General features: G+C 33.9%; 1 protein-coding gene across 1 annotated transcript; it reads right to left on the bottom strand.

Annotated features, from left to right (window-relative positions):
• Positions 1-2,762: 2,762 nt before the first annotated feature.
• LOC105647239 (transcription factor MYBC1) lies at positions 2,763-5,051 on the bottom strand. Its single transcript, XM_012233252.4, has one exon. The coding sequence runs from the start codon at positions 4,629-4,631 to the stop codon at positions 3,678-3,680; it is 954 nt and encodes a 317-aa protein (XP_012088642.1). The 5' UTR covers positions 4,632-5,051; the 3' UTR covers positions 2,763-3,677.
• Positions 5,052-18,444: the final 13,393 nt, after the last annotated feature.

Here is an 18,444-nt window from a genome sequence, read left to right as displayed (position 1 = left end):
GAACTAAACGGGATTTAAAACCGGTAAGGTATAGGTGCAGTCTTAGTTCCATTCCCCAACACCTCATGATTATAATCGGCAGTTGTCATCAATTCCAAAAAAAAAAAAAAATGTTGAAATCAGAACCAATGTTGAAATCGTGCTTTAACTAGAATCAGTTCTGAATTGCTAATTCTGTGAGATACTACAAAACTTGTCTTTAATATCTTTAAACATATTTTAAAAGTTAATTATTGTTTAATCTCTAAATTGTTATCATACATTTAAAATCAAAATTTTAACATATTACTTTTGTTCCATAATACTTGTCACATTTAGAAAAATAATTTGTTCTAAAACACTTGTCACATTTGTGATTTCAAGAGTAATAAATATTTTTTCATATTTACCCTTTGTATATGACCAATAATTATTACTTCAATTAATATTTTCTTAGAAAATTAATATTAAATTAAGGGTGATATTGTCAATTTACTAAAAAAATTATTGTAATTTAGAAAAATTTAATGGTTTTCTTAAAGAACGTAAAACTTCAAATGTAACAATTATTATGGAACAGAGTAGTAGTCAATAGTATAAAAATTAAAACTATTATAAATTACTCCCTCCGTTCCACTTTTAATAATAAACTTTAATAATAACAAATGAACATTTTACCTCGTTCAATTTTAAGTACTCATTTAGAATTTTGAGAGTACATTAATTTTTTTTTTCAATTTTTTCTATATTTATTAGTTGTTTTATAACAAAATTAGATAAAAGCTTTTAATTTTAAGAAAGGCAAGTAAAACATTATATCGTATATTTTTAGAAAATCCATGTATTCCCATTATTTTCTTAATCCTAATGAAAAGATCAATTGTTGCTATTAAAATGGAATGGATAAGTAATATTTTAAACCCAGTGATTATTTCAATCAATTGGTCTCTACGATGTTTCTAAAATCTTGATTTACATTATTCTTTACATTATTCTAATAAAAGGGAAAAAAAGAGAGAAGAAAAAATAATAAATTAATCCATGAATTATAGTTAAATTAAAGCGATAATCTCTATTTTCAAATCTAATAATGATGTTCATAATTTATGATTTTATTAACATTTTAGTCTTCCATCCAAAACAGAGGAAAGGACAAAGAATTGACGAAATTATAAATTAAAGACCTCATTGTTAGGGTTTTGAAAAAACACCACCGGAATACTAAGGAACCATGAATAGCACATGCTAAAAGATAAACTTGATTGAGATTTTTAATCGGCTAAAAAAGATTAAAATAAACTTGGAGGAAACCCAGAAGCTAACAGGCTAGTGTGCGCATGCCACCTATCACCAGGTTGCCCATGTGCCATGTTCATGCTTCAATGATAAATAATAATATTTATAAAAATGTGCATTAAACCTCAACGTGCCATACAAACTAAATGGGTAAGCCAAATAAGGAGCATGCTCAGCTGCCCTTAATCATGAATGCTGTTTTAGAAAATAACCTAAAACCATTAAACAAATACTACTAAACAGACACATCTTCTATTCTTTTTCTCTTTTTTTTCTCTTTTTTTTTTTTTTTTTTTTTTTTTTTTTTTTTTTTTTTTTTTTTTTTCTTGTCTTCTCAATAATGGATTAATATCCCATATGTTTCCTGGCACACAAGATTCCAATGTATCTATCTATCTATCTTGTTTCTAATATTAGGATACTGCTTCAGATTTGTTGTTTGAAGCTACCCCTAGCAGTAAAAGATGGGGTACTGAGAACTGTGCATATCATTTCTACCTCATTGACAACTGACATGCAAAGTTCCTTCAAGTAATTGAAGAGATTGAGGAGCTATTTTTCACATAGTAAAAAGAAGGAAGAAACAACTTGATTGCTGCAGATATCATACCCGCCCTTCATAGATTTGAATCAAACAACGGTCACAAGCACAATCATCACACTTGAGGGAAATTGGCAGCAAGCATGGAAATATCAGAATATCACAGGAAAATAAATGAACCAAAAAAAAGAAAAAAACTGACAGGCAAAACTCAACTTTGAAAATAATGCAGTCTCGAAACTGACTGCCTTAATGAATATTTTAATAAGAGGAAAGAACCTCACATGCTTGAAACAAGAAAAAAAAGAAGAGAAACAAATGAACAGGAATGAATTTGGCCAGCCAGCTTAATTCTTTTGAAACCAGCAATGTACTTGGTGAGGCATGTCTTAAAAACAGATTAAGATTTAGATGAAATCAGCATGAGATTCTCAAAACCATAACATTCATGTAATGGAGATGCGACATGCATTCTATGTATAAGGAACATAAGCAAGGATCTTTAACAAATCACACACCCCCCCCCCCCCCCCCCCCCCCCCCCCCGGGGTCCAACATTTAGAACCTCGAAACTGATAAACTTCAATCATATTTTTCCATGATTTAAAACATAATTAACTTTCAAATCTTATAGCAGGGACTCCCGACTCCAGACATTTCTTATTATTTCAACTCTTCAAATTAAGTCAAAAATTCTATGCCAAAATCCTTCATTTCATCTCATCAAGGCTCCCTTACATCAAAATTGGGAACAATGAACAACAATTCTGGTAGAGTTATTTTCAACCTACCACTTCTTTTAGTGCACTTGTGCTTCAACTGTGTGCTAAATACAGTACAGAAAAAAAGAAAAGATCATCCGATGCAACTTTTTAGATGGTGCTCTCTATGAAAAATGAAATGCAAAAGCAAATGACAGAAAAGAAAAAGAAACAACGAAGGCAAATTTCAGAAGTACCTTGAAATTCAGCTACTTAAACGTTCATGGAGCATTAAATTAAATTCAACAGCCTAGTAACATCAGGAGGTTTAACCCCTCGAGTTGCATTTTAGTTTTCTATTAAGTCACACAATGTACAACAAGTACAACTCACCTCTACATAACATTAGGCTAATAAACAGAAGAGACTCAAATACATATGGAATTTTTGGACTGTGCTGAGAAATTCAGTGCCAAATGTGTCAACCAATGGTACCAACCCCATAATTAGATCCTATAGAACATATACTGCACTTGCCAACATTATTTATCCTCATCTGCAAGCACAAATTCAGATAATTGCATTCCAATTGCCCATCTGCAACATTGACAATCAAACCACCACCTTGAAAAGAAGGCTTAAATTGTAAGAAGACTGAGCCGGTTCCCAAAATATGCTGGGACAAAGCAAACCCTCTACAAAATCCAGATTAACCCAATACCACAGTACTGATAAGAACAGCTTCCATGGACAAGCTAAGACACATTGTGGCTGCCCATAATGACCTCACGATCAAACATCCATCAGAAGAAGCTGACATGGAAATACAGACTGCTACCAACAACTTAATTACATGAGTAGAAGCCCGTAGAAATTGAAGAACACCATTAATGACACTATCCATCAATTTCCAATCACTCAAAAGTATAACCAACAGCAAGAACAGAAATTTCTGGATCTGGAGATGGAAGGCCAAGACCGAATTCTACCTTGAGAATTACCACCAACAACAACAACAACTAACATAGCCATCACAATCAATACCCTAAATTAAAATCTAACAGAACTACCAGTAAACACCAATTTAACAAGGACCCAGTAGCTTAATGAAAGAAGAAGAAAAAAGAAAGATTAATTAAGGAGTCAACAATTACCCAAATTCAATCATCCCCTGTAGGAAACAGAGTGAGAACTTTCCTCCCTCCACTCCCATTGGCTGACTCCAAATCCTCCACATACCCTGGAACTGTATTCTGTACTGGCGCCCCCATCCTGTGGACAGGCTGTTGTGCCTGCCTAGCCAGAAAGGGATGCTCAAACTGCCCATTTTGAGGCGATCCAAAGTGCCCCATCTGCCTATGGTACTGATTCTGCAACTGGGGATGTGCCACTGCCGCGGCTGCTGCTGCCATTTGCTGCTGGTGGTGGTGGTGTTGCAGCGCTGCCACTGGCACATACGGCAGAAAATGATCCGAATTAGGCCTTCCTGGATGCAAGAAATGCGGAGGCACGGGAGAACTGGCAAACAAATGTTCAGTTGCAGCATCGCCTGCAGTCAACCCAGCACCCGCACCAGCACCGGTACCATTAACGCCACCAGCACCACCAGAAGACAACCCCTGCATCCTTTTAAGATATAACCGATACTTCTGCAAATGACTAGCTACGTTCTCTCTAGTTAACCCATCAACACTCATAAGCTGCATTATAGTCTTCGGGACAGCATTTTTGATCCCCAAATGAGCAACAGCGTCAACAAATCTCTTGTGCAGTTGAGGGGTCCAAACAAGGCGAGGCCGCTTAAGGGTTCTTGCGGGCTCATCACCAGCGGCCCCGGAGCCCAAGTCAGCAGAATCGGCAGCATATTCAGCAGAATTAGGCTGTGAAGGAGGCAACGGGGAAGGGGTGGTGGAAGTAGGCGGCGGTGGTGGCGGAGGCGGCGGCGGATTTTGTTGAAGTGAGGTATTATTGACGGTTGTATTGGTAGGATTTCGAATATCAAAAGCAAGAGCAAGATCAGGAGTAATTAGGGTTTGAGATAAAGGCATAAGCTCTTCAGGCGATGGAAGCTCTTCTTCCCACCTTGAAAACCAATTAGAATCATCCTCCCTCATTTCCCCAAATTTGACCAAAAACCCGACTCTCTACTTCCCTTATTCTTTCTCTTCTTTGGGTCTAAAAGTGGAAACAAAAATAGATTTATGGGATATGGGCAAAATTCAACCAATAACAAGTGTGCGTGATGGAATTTTTGTTTCTAATTTTGCCAAAAAATATTATCACTTTCTCTATCCAAAATTTGATTTGGACGGAAGGATGCGCGACTGTGGCGGTGGCCGCGGCGGCGGGATGGAGTGGAAATGGGAATTCGAGGAGGGGGAGGAACGATGATGAGGAGGAGGAGAGTGGAGAGAGGTTCGAGGTGGATCTTGTTTTCTTCTTTTCAGCTTTTATTATGGGTACTGTTGCTGACGCTTTTTCTCTTATGATTTTATTTGTTTTTTTTTTTATGGGAAGAGAGTTTTTATTTTGTTTTTCCGGGATTTGGGGGTCTTATACTTGAGAGTGAGTGTTACAAGATTTTAAGATTTTAATCATTTTTTTTTCTTTTTCTTTCTTAACTCCCCTCCTCCCAGCGTTTCCTTCACGCGCCGCCATCATTTCACCATCAGCCAGGTGATCCATTTAATGCTGTACTCTTGTGGCAGAGGCAAACGATACGTTGGATATTCCTTACTTATCCATTTACAGGATTTGCAGTTGCGGGGACAATTTGAAGATTAGAAGGACCAATATTCAAGGCCTTCCTCAGCACGTGAATGCACGCGCAGGAGGGGTGAGAATAGGAAAAAAGTTTCTTACTACAAAGATGACTTGTACGGGACAGGAATGGGGATTGGGGAGGATTAGGGAGAGTGCCAAAGTTTGGTCACTTTGTGAGATTTGTTTAGGTGGTTGATAGGGAATCAACTGAGTTGGTGTTTGGTTGTAAGGATAACTTAGTTTTTTATTTTATTTACTTTGGATGGGATGTTCTCTTAACTCAGCTAGAATAGCATGTGAACCCCTTTTTATTATTATTATTATTATTATTATTATTATTTCCTCGGTAATTTTTGTCCTATGGTTTGCTAACCAGTGCTGCTTTGTAATTATAAAATTATAAAAATAGCATTAGTTACAATCACACCCAAAACGCTGGGTCCTCCATTAATGTGAGCATCACATTTTGTATGATGCAGATGGTTTTGTCTTAATTACATTATGTTATTCTTCGAATAATTAGATCATGAGATAATTACTATTAGGTTTCTGTATAATGTTATAATACGCTCATAATTTTTTAAAAATACATTAAAACATTTTTATATATAATGCGGAAATGCCCTTAACCCTTTTAACAGTTTATGCAACAAATTCTTATACTAACGAAAGATTCTTGTTAAATTAAAAAACAAAAAGAAAATAAAAATATGTACCCAAAACGAGATGTGATAACACAGTATCTCCACCCGATTTTCTATTTACAACAAATAATAAATTACAAGATCTGTTCTCCACTCACATCTCTTTTTCCAGGAAAAGTTTACAAACACAATAATCAGAAGCTCACAATCAAACCAAGCAAAAGTTAATCAATCAATAAAATAAAATAAAGTTCAAATGTACTTACAACTTCTCTAATTACTGTTTGAAATTAAAATCCTTTTTCTTTTTCCAAAACTTCACATATAGAACTTGCTGGAAAATTTGGGAAAGAATAACTAAAAGTAAATATACAGATCTGAGAAGAAACCTGAGTACTGAGGGAGCTTCTGAGACCTAAAGTTCGCCGGCCGCTGAGGAGTCGGCAGCCACCTGCCATTCCTCTTAAGGTGGCCGGAATCGATTGGAGCATAGGAGAGAATTAAGCCTCCCATCGCAGACCAGGTTCATCGATCGGCAAGGAGAGAGCTCTAAGGGATTTTCCGGCTGATAAGGAGTCGAACGCCATTCACCACTCTGCTTCTGGTAGCCGGAGTCGATCGGAGCAAAGGAGAGAAGCTGTGATCTTCGTAGGATCGGGAGGGAGAGATGCAATCAATTTTGCACTTTCTCTCTCCTGCTTCCCTAAAGCTATAAGGGCAGTTTAGTCTTTTACTTGCATTCTAACGGTGTCATTGCTAAAAATCAAACGGAAAGATTAAGTCGTATTGCTAAAAATCAAACGGAAAGAGGACCGACAGTGTATTAAGACATTATCCAGATACGTGATTGTAATTATCCCTTTAGATTATTCCTCAGCTTTGATAAAAAAATATATATATATATTTTACGTGACTTTCAACTTTAAAATCAAATTTGTGGTATTCTGAGCTTACACTTTTTATAATAATCTCGTACTTTCTCACGCTAACAATAATAATTTTAAAAGTTTTTAAATTTTATGTATAAAATATTAATTTAATGTCCAGTAAATATAATTTTTAAAATAATAATTTTTGCATTTACAACTATCAAATAGAGATAGAGATTTAACCGATCTCATTTTACATATTAAAGTATTCAATGAGTCAATTAAAATATCTAATAGATATAATTTTATAGATTGAAATATTCAATTGGTCGAATAAAAATTGAGTGCCTTAAAGTTTTTACTAAAAAGTATAAGGGTGAATTTATGTGTTGAGTCTAATTAGTTACATTTTAACATTTGCTATTTTATACTAAATTCTTATTTAGTCATTCCATTCTACTTAAATATTATTTTAACCACAAATATAAATCGTTTTAGAGTATTTTTTTATTCATAGATATAAGTCATTTTGAGAATATTAAAGAGTAATTAATGAATTTTTCCAATTTAAGAGAAAATTATAATTTTATTCTTATATTTTGTCAAAATTAATTAATGTATCTACATATTTTAAATATTACACTAGAATTTCTCTATATTTATATCCATTAAACTCTTGTACCCTTCAGTCTAAATTTTATATTTTTTTTCCGTTAATTTTCCTATTAAAAAACGTGAATGCTTAGTTTGAGAGGACTCCATATCCATCTGCTTTCTCTGATCTCTACCCCTCTTCCGTAAAACTTTCTTTCTTCTTTCAACAATCCAATAATATTTGCACTTTTATATCTTAAAACCGAAAGGATCAAGATCAATCAAAAGCCAATCAAGCCAAATAAAAACTCCTTAACTCCACATTGAAAAAGATCCCTGAGAATCCACGTGTACCAACAAAAGATGGGACTATATATATATATATATATATATATATATATATATATATATATATATATATATATAAAGTTAGGCTAAATGGTAAAACAACTAAAAAAAAAAAATAAAAAAAAGAGAAAACGGTACCCAAGTGGCCACCACTGGCCATCAATTAATTTTTACAGTTGAATTATTTGTTGTTATTTTGAAAGGAATAAATATAATTTTTTTTTATGATATTTTTCATTATAATAATTTAGACAAATCTATATACAACAATTTTACAAATTTTAAAATTCTCAATCCATACATTACAGCAATATCCATTACAAATCCAAAAACACCAACATTCCCAAATCTGTAAACCCCCAAATCACTTTGTTGGTTCGTATAGCTAAATGAAATAGAAAAACAAATATCAATTTGTAACTCTCATAAAAGGATTTAGAGTACTCTAAATATTTACAGAAATCCATCAGATAAAGTATCAAGTTTACTTTTGTTATTGTTATTGTTTTTCTTTTCTAGTTTAGAGAGTTGAGATGGAAGAGGGAGAGACTTGAAATATAGAAGATGAGGTTAGTTTTATCTTTTTATTGAAAATTACCACTAAAAGGTAGAAAATTTGGACCGAAGGGCAATATAGTTTAATAGAGATAAAATATAGAGAAATTATAGTGTAATATGCAAAATAAGGGTTATGCTAATTAACTTTGGCAAAACATAAAGATAAAATCATAATTTTTTCAATTATTAATAATGTAAGATAAGGTGTAATTCACTCAAACTAATGAACTTTTTGCTATAATTTAAAGAATCAATGGCTTTCTTAATCACCAACAAAAGTCTTAAACGATTATATCTGTGAACAGAGAGATAATGTAATTTCAAGTATTTAATTATATACTAGTCGAATTTCATCTATATTATCCTACTGATTTTTCTATTAAATTCACTATTAACCAAAAAGAATGAGCACTGGAACGAACATAAATTAATAGGCTATGCAATCAAATATTAAAAATTAAAAATTAAAAAATAAAAACATTGTGAATAGCGTGAGTATAACTAAGAAATTAAACAATCAATTCACCTTTTAAACACTTTTACATATATATTTGTGATAATATACAATAATAAAATATATAAAAGAATAATATTAGACTCTTAAATAAATTATAACTAACAGATAAATTAGGATTCCTATTATCTTATCCCTATTAAGGAAGTCGGATTTTTCCAAAAGATTATATTTGGAAAGAATTGTGTCGAACGAGCTTGATTGATTTTATTTATAAAAATGGTTTTCTCTAATTAAACCCGTTTAATCCTCGAAAAGGTTCTCTTACTTTGATTTTAAACCAGAGACAAGTTTGTGAGTTAAGTACGAAATGGGAAGGTGTTAGGTACCCATTTCGCCCAGTTAAACCGGCCTCTTCGTTGTCCATAGATTCACAATTAACAATGAGATTAACTCTTAATTGAGATGTAAAACGATTTTAATGCAATTTTGAGAAAACCATGTCATCCATACAAATTATTACAAACATAATAAACATGAAACATAAAGCATCCACAAAGAAAGGAGGGAGGAGTAAAGAGTTATAAACGATCCTAATTATTATAATCTATCCTCACCTCTCCAAACCTAATTAATATTACATACAAGCAATACTAGGAATCTGATAAGAATCTGGACCTCTAACTTCGCCCCAAAAGCTAGCTCGTAGGGGAAGGATTGAACCTAGCCTTATACACTAGCCCAGGATGTACTCCGCGTGTGGGTCCCGAATGTGTATGGCACAACCCAAGAGGGGGGGTGAATTGGGTTTTCTAAAAACTGAAATAAATTTTAGAAATTCTAAACAAGAATTAGAATTCTAAGTGCAGCGGAAAAACACACAGAACTTTGTGAGAGTAGAATATGGATTAGAATCTCCTCACAATGTTCTAATTTCAGATATAGAAAGTCTGTGCAAAGTGCAGCTATTGATTAGAATAGCTTCACACTGACTTATACAATATCAGAGCTTCTTTATGAAGGAAAGTTATTGAACTTAGAACTTCCTCATAAAGTTTGCAAAACCATATAACACTATGTGAAAGATAGTTGTTAGAACTTCTTCACAGAGTCTTGAACAAATGTTAAAGTAACTTTATGATGGAGAGTTATCAGGATTAGAACATCCTCATAAAGTTTAGAAAACAAAATAGAAACCCAAACAGTGAATTATACTGGAAATAGAACAACAGTTAGAACATTGTATATTCACTATATTAGAATACCAGAATTCTAACGTTTAGAATAGATGAAACTTATTGCCATTTTAGAACATCTGAATTATTAACAATTTCAGCGTTTCTAAGAAATTAAAAAGGAGTGTAAAAGAGACAGTATCAACCAAACTTCAGAAATAAAGAGATCAACACCGTGAGTTATAGTGGTTCGACACTAACTCGCCTACATCCACTCCCTAAGACGCATCTTGAGATCCTCCACTAAGTTATCTCTTTTAAAAGGTAAGAGACAAACCAACAGTACAAGGTAATAGATCAAAAACCTAGATCTACCCTTTTGTCCCACTAGATTTTTCAAAGGTTCTAGTTAACTTCAACCCTTTCTGTTTTTGGTAGAGTACAGAAAACTCGATTCAAGACATTACTATCCCACACATGGAGAAGGTCGCTTGATAACCTCTATCTCAATAGCTTCTAACCTAAGCTATTACACACAAAAGTTTAACAAATAAAGAGCATGTCTACTATAGAATACAGATTCTAAATAGACAGAAAGAAACGCCCATATAAGCACAGGAAAAACAGTTTATCAGATTAGAAGATCGATTAGAACACAGAACTGTTTTTCAAAAGAAATTGTAAAAATTCTTTTCACTTTAAATATTGAGAACGTTAAGTGTAGAGATGAAAAGAAATTGGGGGTAGAGTAAGTTTTGAGAGAAAAGGATTCGTTCAATGAGATAGAGTGCTCTTAAAACAAATACTCTTACTTCACCAAAAGATTAAGGCGTGAACGTTCCTTTATATAGAAAACGAAGGAGCTGTCACTTTTTGAAAAGAGATCAGAATATCTTCTTTCCTTGTTTAGAAGATCTGAAAATCTTTGTTACCAAAAATTGTTTTATCCTTTTTGGTAAGAGAATAAAATTCGATTTTCACTTTCCTTTAGAAAAGTTTTTCGACAGCATTTATTTTTGGAGAAAAAATTATTTGCGGAAAGATGCACTTACCAAAACCGAAAGAGATTTTCCTTCAGTTTTAAGGTAAGAGAATAACTTTAAAATACTCTAGATCTTGCAAAATATATTTTCGAAAAGGTGAATGATTTTATTACCAAAACATTAGAGAAGAAATCTCTTTAGTTTTAGGAAAATAAATCTTTTCGATTTGAAGGAATATTTTCGAAAATAAATTATTTTGAAGAAAACTAATTTTTCGAAAAATATTTTTGAGAGATAAAAGGATTTTTGTGCTCATATATGAAATTTCTCTCTATCCTACAAAGTATTCCTAAATACCTAGCTACTAGGTCTTCGAATTCTTCACACTCAAAGTAGGATTTGCCTTGTATGATTTTCTCTTCAAAGAAATTTTGCATAAAGATAAAATTAGCACAAATAACATAATTTTAAATTTATTTGTTTTGTATTAATCATCAAAATCCGAGATTAAAAATTGACCCTTGAGCCAACAATCTCCCCCTTTTTGATGATGACAAAACTAATAAATTTAGCAAGCATAAAACATGTGCTCCCCCTGAATTTTATGCATATAAGTTCTAATCATGCCAAAAGGTTTTTAGAGAAGAGCAGATTAGAACATGTATTTTGCTCCCCTTGAATAGATGCAGTAAAACTGTTTTACAAAAATTAGAACTAGGGAGGCCTTTTTAGAAACTGATTTTAGAACTAGCAAAAATAGGCAAGATATTCTAAGTTCTAACAATCAGAGCATATGTATATTAGAACTAGCAGAGATTGACAAAATGTTCTAAGTTCTAATAAACAGAACATATGGTCAGTGAAAAATAGTAAAAGCTGATGTTTTAGAAAATAAAACAAAAGATCTTATATTCAATCTGCAAAACAGTCGTTAGAAAAAGAATCTAAGTTCTAAAAAAAACATAGCTTATCATGTAGCTCAACAACATAGACCATATAGAAAATGATAATCTGTAAACATACAAATTAGAAAATATTAGCACACAGATAACCACTATATATTAGTACTTTGGTTGCCAAGTACGTACCAATAGTTTTCAAAATATCACCAAAATACCCGTTCTCCTCCTTTTTGTCATCATATAAAAAGGGTTAGATAAGATCACAGCACAAATAAAGAAAATAAACAGTTCAAAAACAAATAATCCTATGAAGATAAAGCAAAAAAAACACAAAATAAATTGTTCACAACATATAGAAAATAGATTAGAGAGGCTTAGGACCAGTTCTAAGTCTCTTAGAACTTCTCAAAGGCTGAGCTGGAGCAGTCTCAGAAGGATTCTCTGGCCTTTTAGAAGAAGGGTGTAGTGGAGGCTTCTTTCCATGAGTCCTGTGCTTTCCTGCAGTGTGCTTCACATTCTTTGGTTTTTCTGAGGACGGGATGTAGGTTGTCCCTTTCACTCTGAGAGTGGCTAGCTTTCTTGTGTTCACATCCTTCATTTTCTCCAAAGTTTTGATGAGTGATTGATTTTGTTCAATAATAGTTTGACACTGCTGTATTCCCTCATCAATTTCCTTTTTGTGCTCCTCTATGAGTTCCTTTTCTATTCTGCCCAGCATGATTTCCTTGCTTCTTTGTGCAGATTACAACTCAGACTCTTGTTCTGTTTTGTCTTCAGTTGTCTTTTCTTCATCGCTAATCTCTAGCTTCTCAGTCTCAGCGTCACTACCTTCTTCCACTTTCTTCCCTTTTTCTGATTTCTCTGGCTCTTCTTTCTCTCCTGTTTCCCTTTCTGATTTTTCTTTCTCTACAGTGCTCTCTCTTTCTGTTTCTTCTTTTTCTACAGTACTTTCTTTTTCTTTTCTTCTTTTCTGTCCTCTTCTAATACCTCTTCTTGTGTTCCTTCTTCAGTGTTTTCTGCTGACTTCTCTTGCTCTTCTGATTTCCTCTCTTCTTTTACTATTTCTTCCAACTTCCCTTTTCCTTTTTCCCTCTTCTTTTCAGCTTCACTTTTTACTTTCTTTTGTTTTTCAATTTCTTCTTTTTCCTTTTCTTCTTTCATTTTCTCCTTCTTTTCTTCCTTTACTTCCTTTTCTTTCTCTTCTTCCTCATCTTTCATCTTCAAGGACCCGCTGTCCAACTTAGAAACAGAACTACCAACATGCTTACCCAAATTAACATTCAAAACTTAAAAACTTGTGTAAGAATCATCCCGTAAGGTAGCTTCTTAGGATTATTCTGCAGCTTATCAAAAATAATGTGACATAGGTTGAGGGGTTTTCTCTCAACAATGTGCCACATTATACACAATTCTACTTGATTCACATATGTCAAAGAGGCACTCTTGGGATAGACATAATGAACAATAATCTTGTACAACCATTTCATGCTCTCTGTTAGGTTAGAGCATTCTATCGAGCCCTGTTTATCTGCAGACAACTTCCTCACAATTTTTCTCACAAACTCATCCTTTTTGTAGTCGCTAACCTTAGTCACATCTTTGATTTTGGTCACCCTGGACCCAGCATTTGGAATACCAAAAATTTTCCCAAAGTCATCATACGATAATTCTCTGAACTCACCCTGAAGTTTCACAGAGATCGCCTCTGTTCCACTAGCTTTCAACGAGCCATAAAATTCCTTCACTAAACTCTCATAACATAGTGCATTCAAGGACAGAAAGTTCATCCAGCCTTGGAACTCAAAGAGTTCCTTAAAATTAAACTCATTGCCACCGAAAAACTTCTAGTCTAACACATAAGAACGCATGAGAGGGTAAGTTGAGAGAACCGACTTACCTTTATCGTGAGCTTTCGTTGCTTGTTTCTGTGAAGTACCCGTTTCGATTTTTCTTTTCTTAGGTTTCTCCTCTGCCTTTTTCTCCTTCATCTCTTTCTGTTCATACTTCTTTGAAAGTTTCTTTAGAAGTTGAAGCTCTTGCTCGGTAAGAGAGTCAGATGAGGAGTTTGAACTGGATTCGGCCATTGTTGCAGAAACTCAAAAGCAACTTAGGGTTTCAGTTTTCAAAGAGAAGATAAAGAGAATATTAAGCGGTTAACACAAAATAGAGACACTTAAGTGGCGGAAGAAAGAAATAAAGAACAGTTTTTAAATGGAATTTAAAACGATAAATAAGACACAAGAAACAAAATAAATAAAGGAAATAAAACAAAAAATAAAACCCTAAAACCGCCAAAGCACTAAAGACAAAAACAATAAAAACATAATAAAAACAAACATAATAAAATAACTGTTTTAGTCTAAAGCAAGATTCTGATGATGACTTTAGAAAGTCATATCGAAGCAATGTGCGTTTTTAGACAAAAATCAGTTTTCACACAGAATAAAAATTAGAACACAACAATTCTTCTATTCTCAAAATTAGAAAGCAGTTTAGAACATACTTACAGAGTTCTAAGGTTACGAGTTTAGAACTAACATACCAAATTCTCTTCTAATTGAGCAGAATTGACTTTCATTCAAAGGTTTTGTAAAGATATCTGCCAATTGTTTTTCTGTGGGAATGAACTCAATCACGATATCACCTTTTTGTACATGATCATGTATGAAGTGATGTCTGAGTTCTATATGCTTGGTTCTAGAATGCTGAACTGGATTCTTGGATAGATTGATGGCGCTTATGTTGTCACATTTGATAGGCACTGTTTCTAATTTCAGTCCATAGTCTGCCAACTGTTGTTTTATCCATAGAACTTGTGCAACACAACTTCCAGCAGCAACATACTCTGCTTCTGCAGTAGAAAGAGCAACTGATGTCTGTTTCTTGCTAAACCATGATACAAGGGCGCTACCCAGAAATTGACAAGTCCCAGACGTGCTTTTTCTATCTATTCTACTTCCTGCAAAATCAGAATCACTATACCCAACAAGATCAAATGTATCATCTTTAGAATACCACAGACCCAGATTAGAAGTTCCACAAAGATATCTTAGTATTCTCTTCACAGCAATTAAGTGAGATTCTTTGGGACACGATTGAAATCTAGCACATAGACAAACACTAAAGTGTATGTCTGGTCTGCTTGCCGTTAGATATAGCAAAGAACCAATCATACTTCTAAACAGCTTGATATCCACGTCTTTGCCTTTTTCATCTTTTTCTAATTTTGACGATGGACTCATTAGAGTACTACATTCCTTGGCATTTTCCATTTTGAATCTTTTCAACAACTCTTTAGTATATTTTGCTTGATTGATGAAAATTCCATTCTCATATTGTTTTATTTGAAGCCCTAGGAAGAAATTTAATTCTCCCATCATACTCATTTCGAACTCACCCTACATAATCTTAGAAAATTCCTTACAGAGAAGGTCATTAGTAGAACCAAAGATTATGTCATCAACATATATTTGTACAACTAGAATATCATGTGCTTTGTTTTTAATAAAAAGTGTTGTATCAACCTTTCCTCTTGAAAAACCATTTTCTAATAGAAACTTACTCAATCTTTCATACCAAGCTCTAGGAGCTTGCTTTAAACCATAAAGAGGTTTGGTAAGTTTGTAAACGTGATTAGGTTTATCAAAAATTTCAAAACCCATAGGTTGTTCTACATACACCTCTTCATTTAGAAAACCGTTTAGAAAAGCACTTTTCACATCCATTTGATACAACATGAAGTTTTTAAAACATGCAAATGCACAAAGCATTCTAATGGCCTCAAGTCTAGCAACCGGAGCAAAGGTCTCATCAAAATCGTTGCCTTCTTCTTGGTTGTACCCTTGAGCCACTAATCTTGCTTTATTTCTCACAACATTACCTTGTTCATCAAGCTTATTTCTAAACACCCATTTTGTTCTAATAACAGAATGGTTTTTAGGTCTAGAAACAAGTTTCCAAACTTGGTTTACCTCAAATTGATTTAGCTCTTCTTGCATGGCAAGAATCCAACTTTCATCATTTTGAGCATCTTCTAAGTTTTTAGGTTCTAATTGAGAAACGAAAGCAACATTACCAAAATATCTTCTAAGTTGAGCTCTAGTCATCATCCTTTCTGAGGGGTTATCCATTATGTCTTCCTGGGGATGATACTTATGAAATCGCCATTCTTTTGGTAATTGAGAATCTTCATTTTCTGCTTCTGGCATTTGGCTTTCAACTATGTTCTGATCTTCATGTTCTAATTCTGGTTCAGCCTGATTATTGATGTTCTGATCACTTCCTGGCTGTTCTAATTGTTCTGATTGCTCATTCTGCTTCTCAGGATTAGAATCTACAACATCATCACTTTCTAATGTTCTAGAAGTATAGTCAGTTTCATCAAACACAACATGTATTGATTCTTCTACAACTAGAGTCTTTCTATTAAATACTCTATATGCTTTACTATTATTAGAATATCCCAGAAAAATCCCTTCAATAAGATTTTGCATCAAATTTAGCAAGATGATTTTCTTGTTATCTAGAATAAAGCATTTGCACCTGAAATATGAAAATAACCAATATTTGGTTTTCTACCTTTGTATAGCTCATATGGAGTCTTTTTAAGTTCAAATCTTACCAAAGCCCTATTTAGAATATAACAGGCAGTGTTGACTGTTTCTGCCCAGAAATACTTTGGTAGTTTAGAATCACTTAGCATGGTTCTGGCCATCTCTTGAAGTGTTCTATTCTTGCGTTCCACCACTCCATTTTGTTGAGGTGTTCTAGGTGCTGAGAAGTTATGGAAGATTCCTGTTTCGTTGCAAAAAGCATTGAATTTTTGATTTTCAAATTCTCCTCCATGATCACTTCTAATTGCCGTGATGTTGTATCCTTTCTCATTTTGTATTTTCTTGCACAGATGAACAAACATGTCATATGACTCATCCTTATTTCTAAGGAAGAGTGTCCAGGTGAATCTTGAGTAATCATCTACAATAACAAATGCATAGAATTTTCCTCCAAGACTAGAAGGAGTAATTGGACCAAATAAATCAAGATGTAGCGATTCTAAAGGTCTAGAAGTAGAAACCATGCCCTTAGATTTAAAAGAAGTTCTGGTTTGTTTGCCCATTTGACAAGCATCACAAATGTGATCTTTTTCAAATTTCAACTTTGGCAAACCATGAACCAAATCTTTCTTAGACAGTTTAGAAATAAGGTGCATGCTTGCATGTCCAAGTCTTCTATGCCATAACCAACTAGAATTATCAATAGAAACTAAACATATATCCTGGTTATGCATATCAGAGAGATCTACTAGGTATATATTTCCAAACCTTTTTCCAGTGAATAAGGTTGTATTATCATGCATGTTCTGAACTTCACAAAGAGAAGGTTCAAAGATCACTCTTCTATTTTTATCACAGATCTGACTCACACTTAACAAGTTATAATGTAATCCTTCTACTAAACATACATCTTCTATTGAAGGATTAGAACCTACCACACCAATACCAACAATTTTACCTTTTGCTTTGTCTCCAAAGCTTACCGTACCTCCCTTTTTCTTTTCTAATCTGGTGAACTTCTTTTTGTCACCAGTCATATGCCTAGAGCAAGCGCTGTCCATGTACCACATCTCTGTTTTCAGCTCGCTCCTTAGGCATACCTGAAAAGATCAAGCAGATTTAGGTACCCAACTCATATTGGGTCCTGGAGGGTTAGTGGTAATAGGTGCACTATGATTCTTCTTTTTGTTGAAACTTTGATGTTCTAAAGTTACAACATTAGAAACAACATTTTTCTGTTTAGAAACACGATTCAGTTTAGAAATGCTATTAGAACTTGTTTTCTCTTTAGAAAATGATTCTGAAATTGATTTTAGAATTCTAATCTCAGTTTTCAAGGATTCATTTTCAGAATTCAGATTTTTGCATTTTTCTTCAAGAAGTGTCAGATTTTCAGAAAATCGATTATTACAACTTTTAAGATCTTTGATTTCTATATAAAGATCTTTGCATGTAACTTCTTGATAAAAAGCATCTTTTAAATGATTACTTTCAGATTTTAATTTTCTGAAATCTTTCTTTAGAATTTTATGCTTTCTAACAAGTTTTTCAAACTCATTGCAAAGATTGTTGTAAGTATTTAGAAGATCATTTTCTGATTCGGGTTTAGAAATACTTACAGTGCTTTCATCATTCTCATGGATCGTTGTGTGAATACCCAAATTTTGAGGCTCAGAAAGCCTGTTTTCCCGGACTGCAAACAGTCCGGCCGGACCGGAGGCTATTTCGGAAGTTCACCGAGAATATGTCAATATGGTACTTAAAACGTCCGGAATATCGCGAGGATCGCGGAACAGGTCCCGGAATATTTTTCGGAGGTCCGGAACTCCCAAAAAGGCCCCCGGAGCGAAGCACGGTGTCCACACCGGCCACGGCGGCGCCGGTCGCCGGGCACGGCGGAGCCGGCCGCCGGGCACGGCGGCAGCAGCCGCCCAGCCTAAATCAGGTATGTAAACAAAACTCTGCCTATTTAATTTTAGCACTTCATGCATATTTCTCTTCTACTCTTAATAATTCTACAATTGCATAAATGCATCCACGTCATTATTTTTGGTAAATAAACTGCTTTAATTAATTTGATTAAG

The sequence above is a fragment of the Jatropha curcas genome, chromosome 2 (assembly GCF_041381405.1).
Source record: "Jatropha curcas cultivar XTBG-Jc1 chromosome 2, XTBG_Jcur_1.0, whole genome shotgun sequence".
In the NCBI taxonomy this organism is placed as follows: Eukaryota; Viridiplantae; Streptophyta; class Magnoliopsida; order Malpighiales; family Euphorbiaceae; genus Jatropha; species Jatropha curcas.
Note: the sequence above shows the minus strand (reverse complement) of the source record. Positions and strands in the feature narration are given on the sequence as shown.

Coding starts and splice junctions, on each gene's coding strand:
- LOC105647239 (XM_012233252.4), bottom strand. CDS start 4,631: ATGAGGGAGGATGATTCTAATTGGTTTTCAAGGTGGGAAGAAGAGCTT.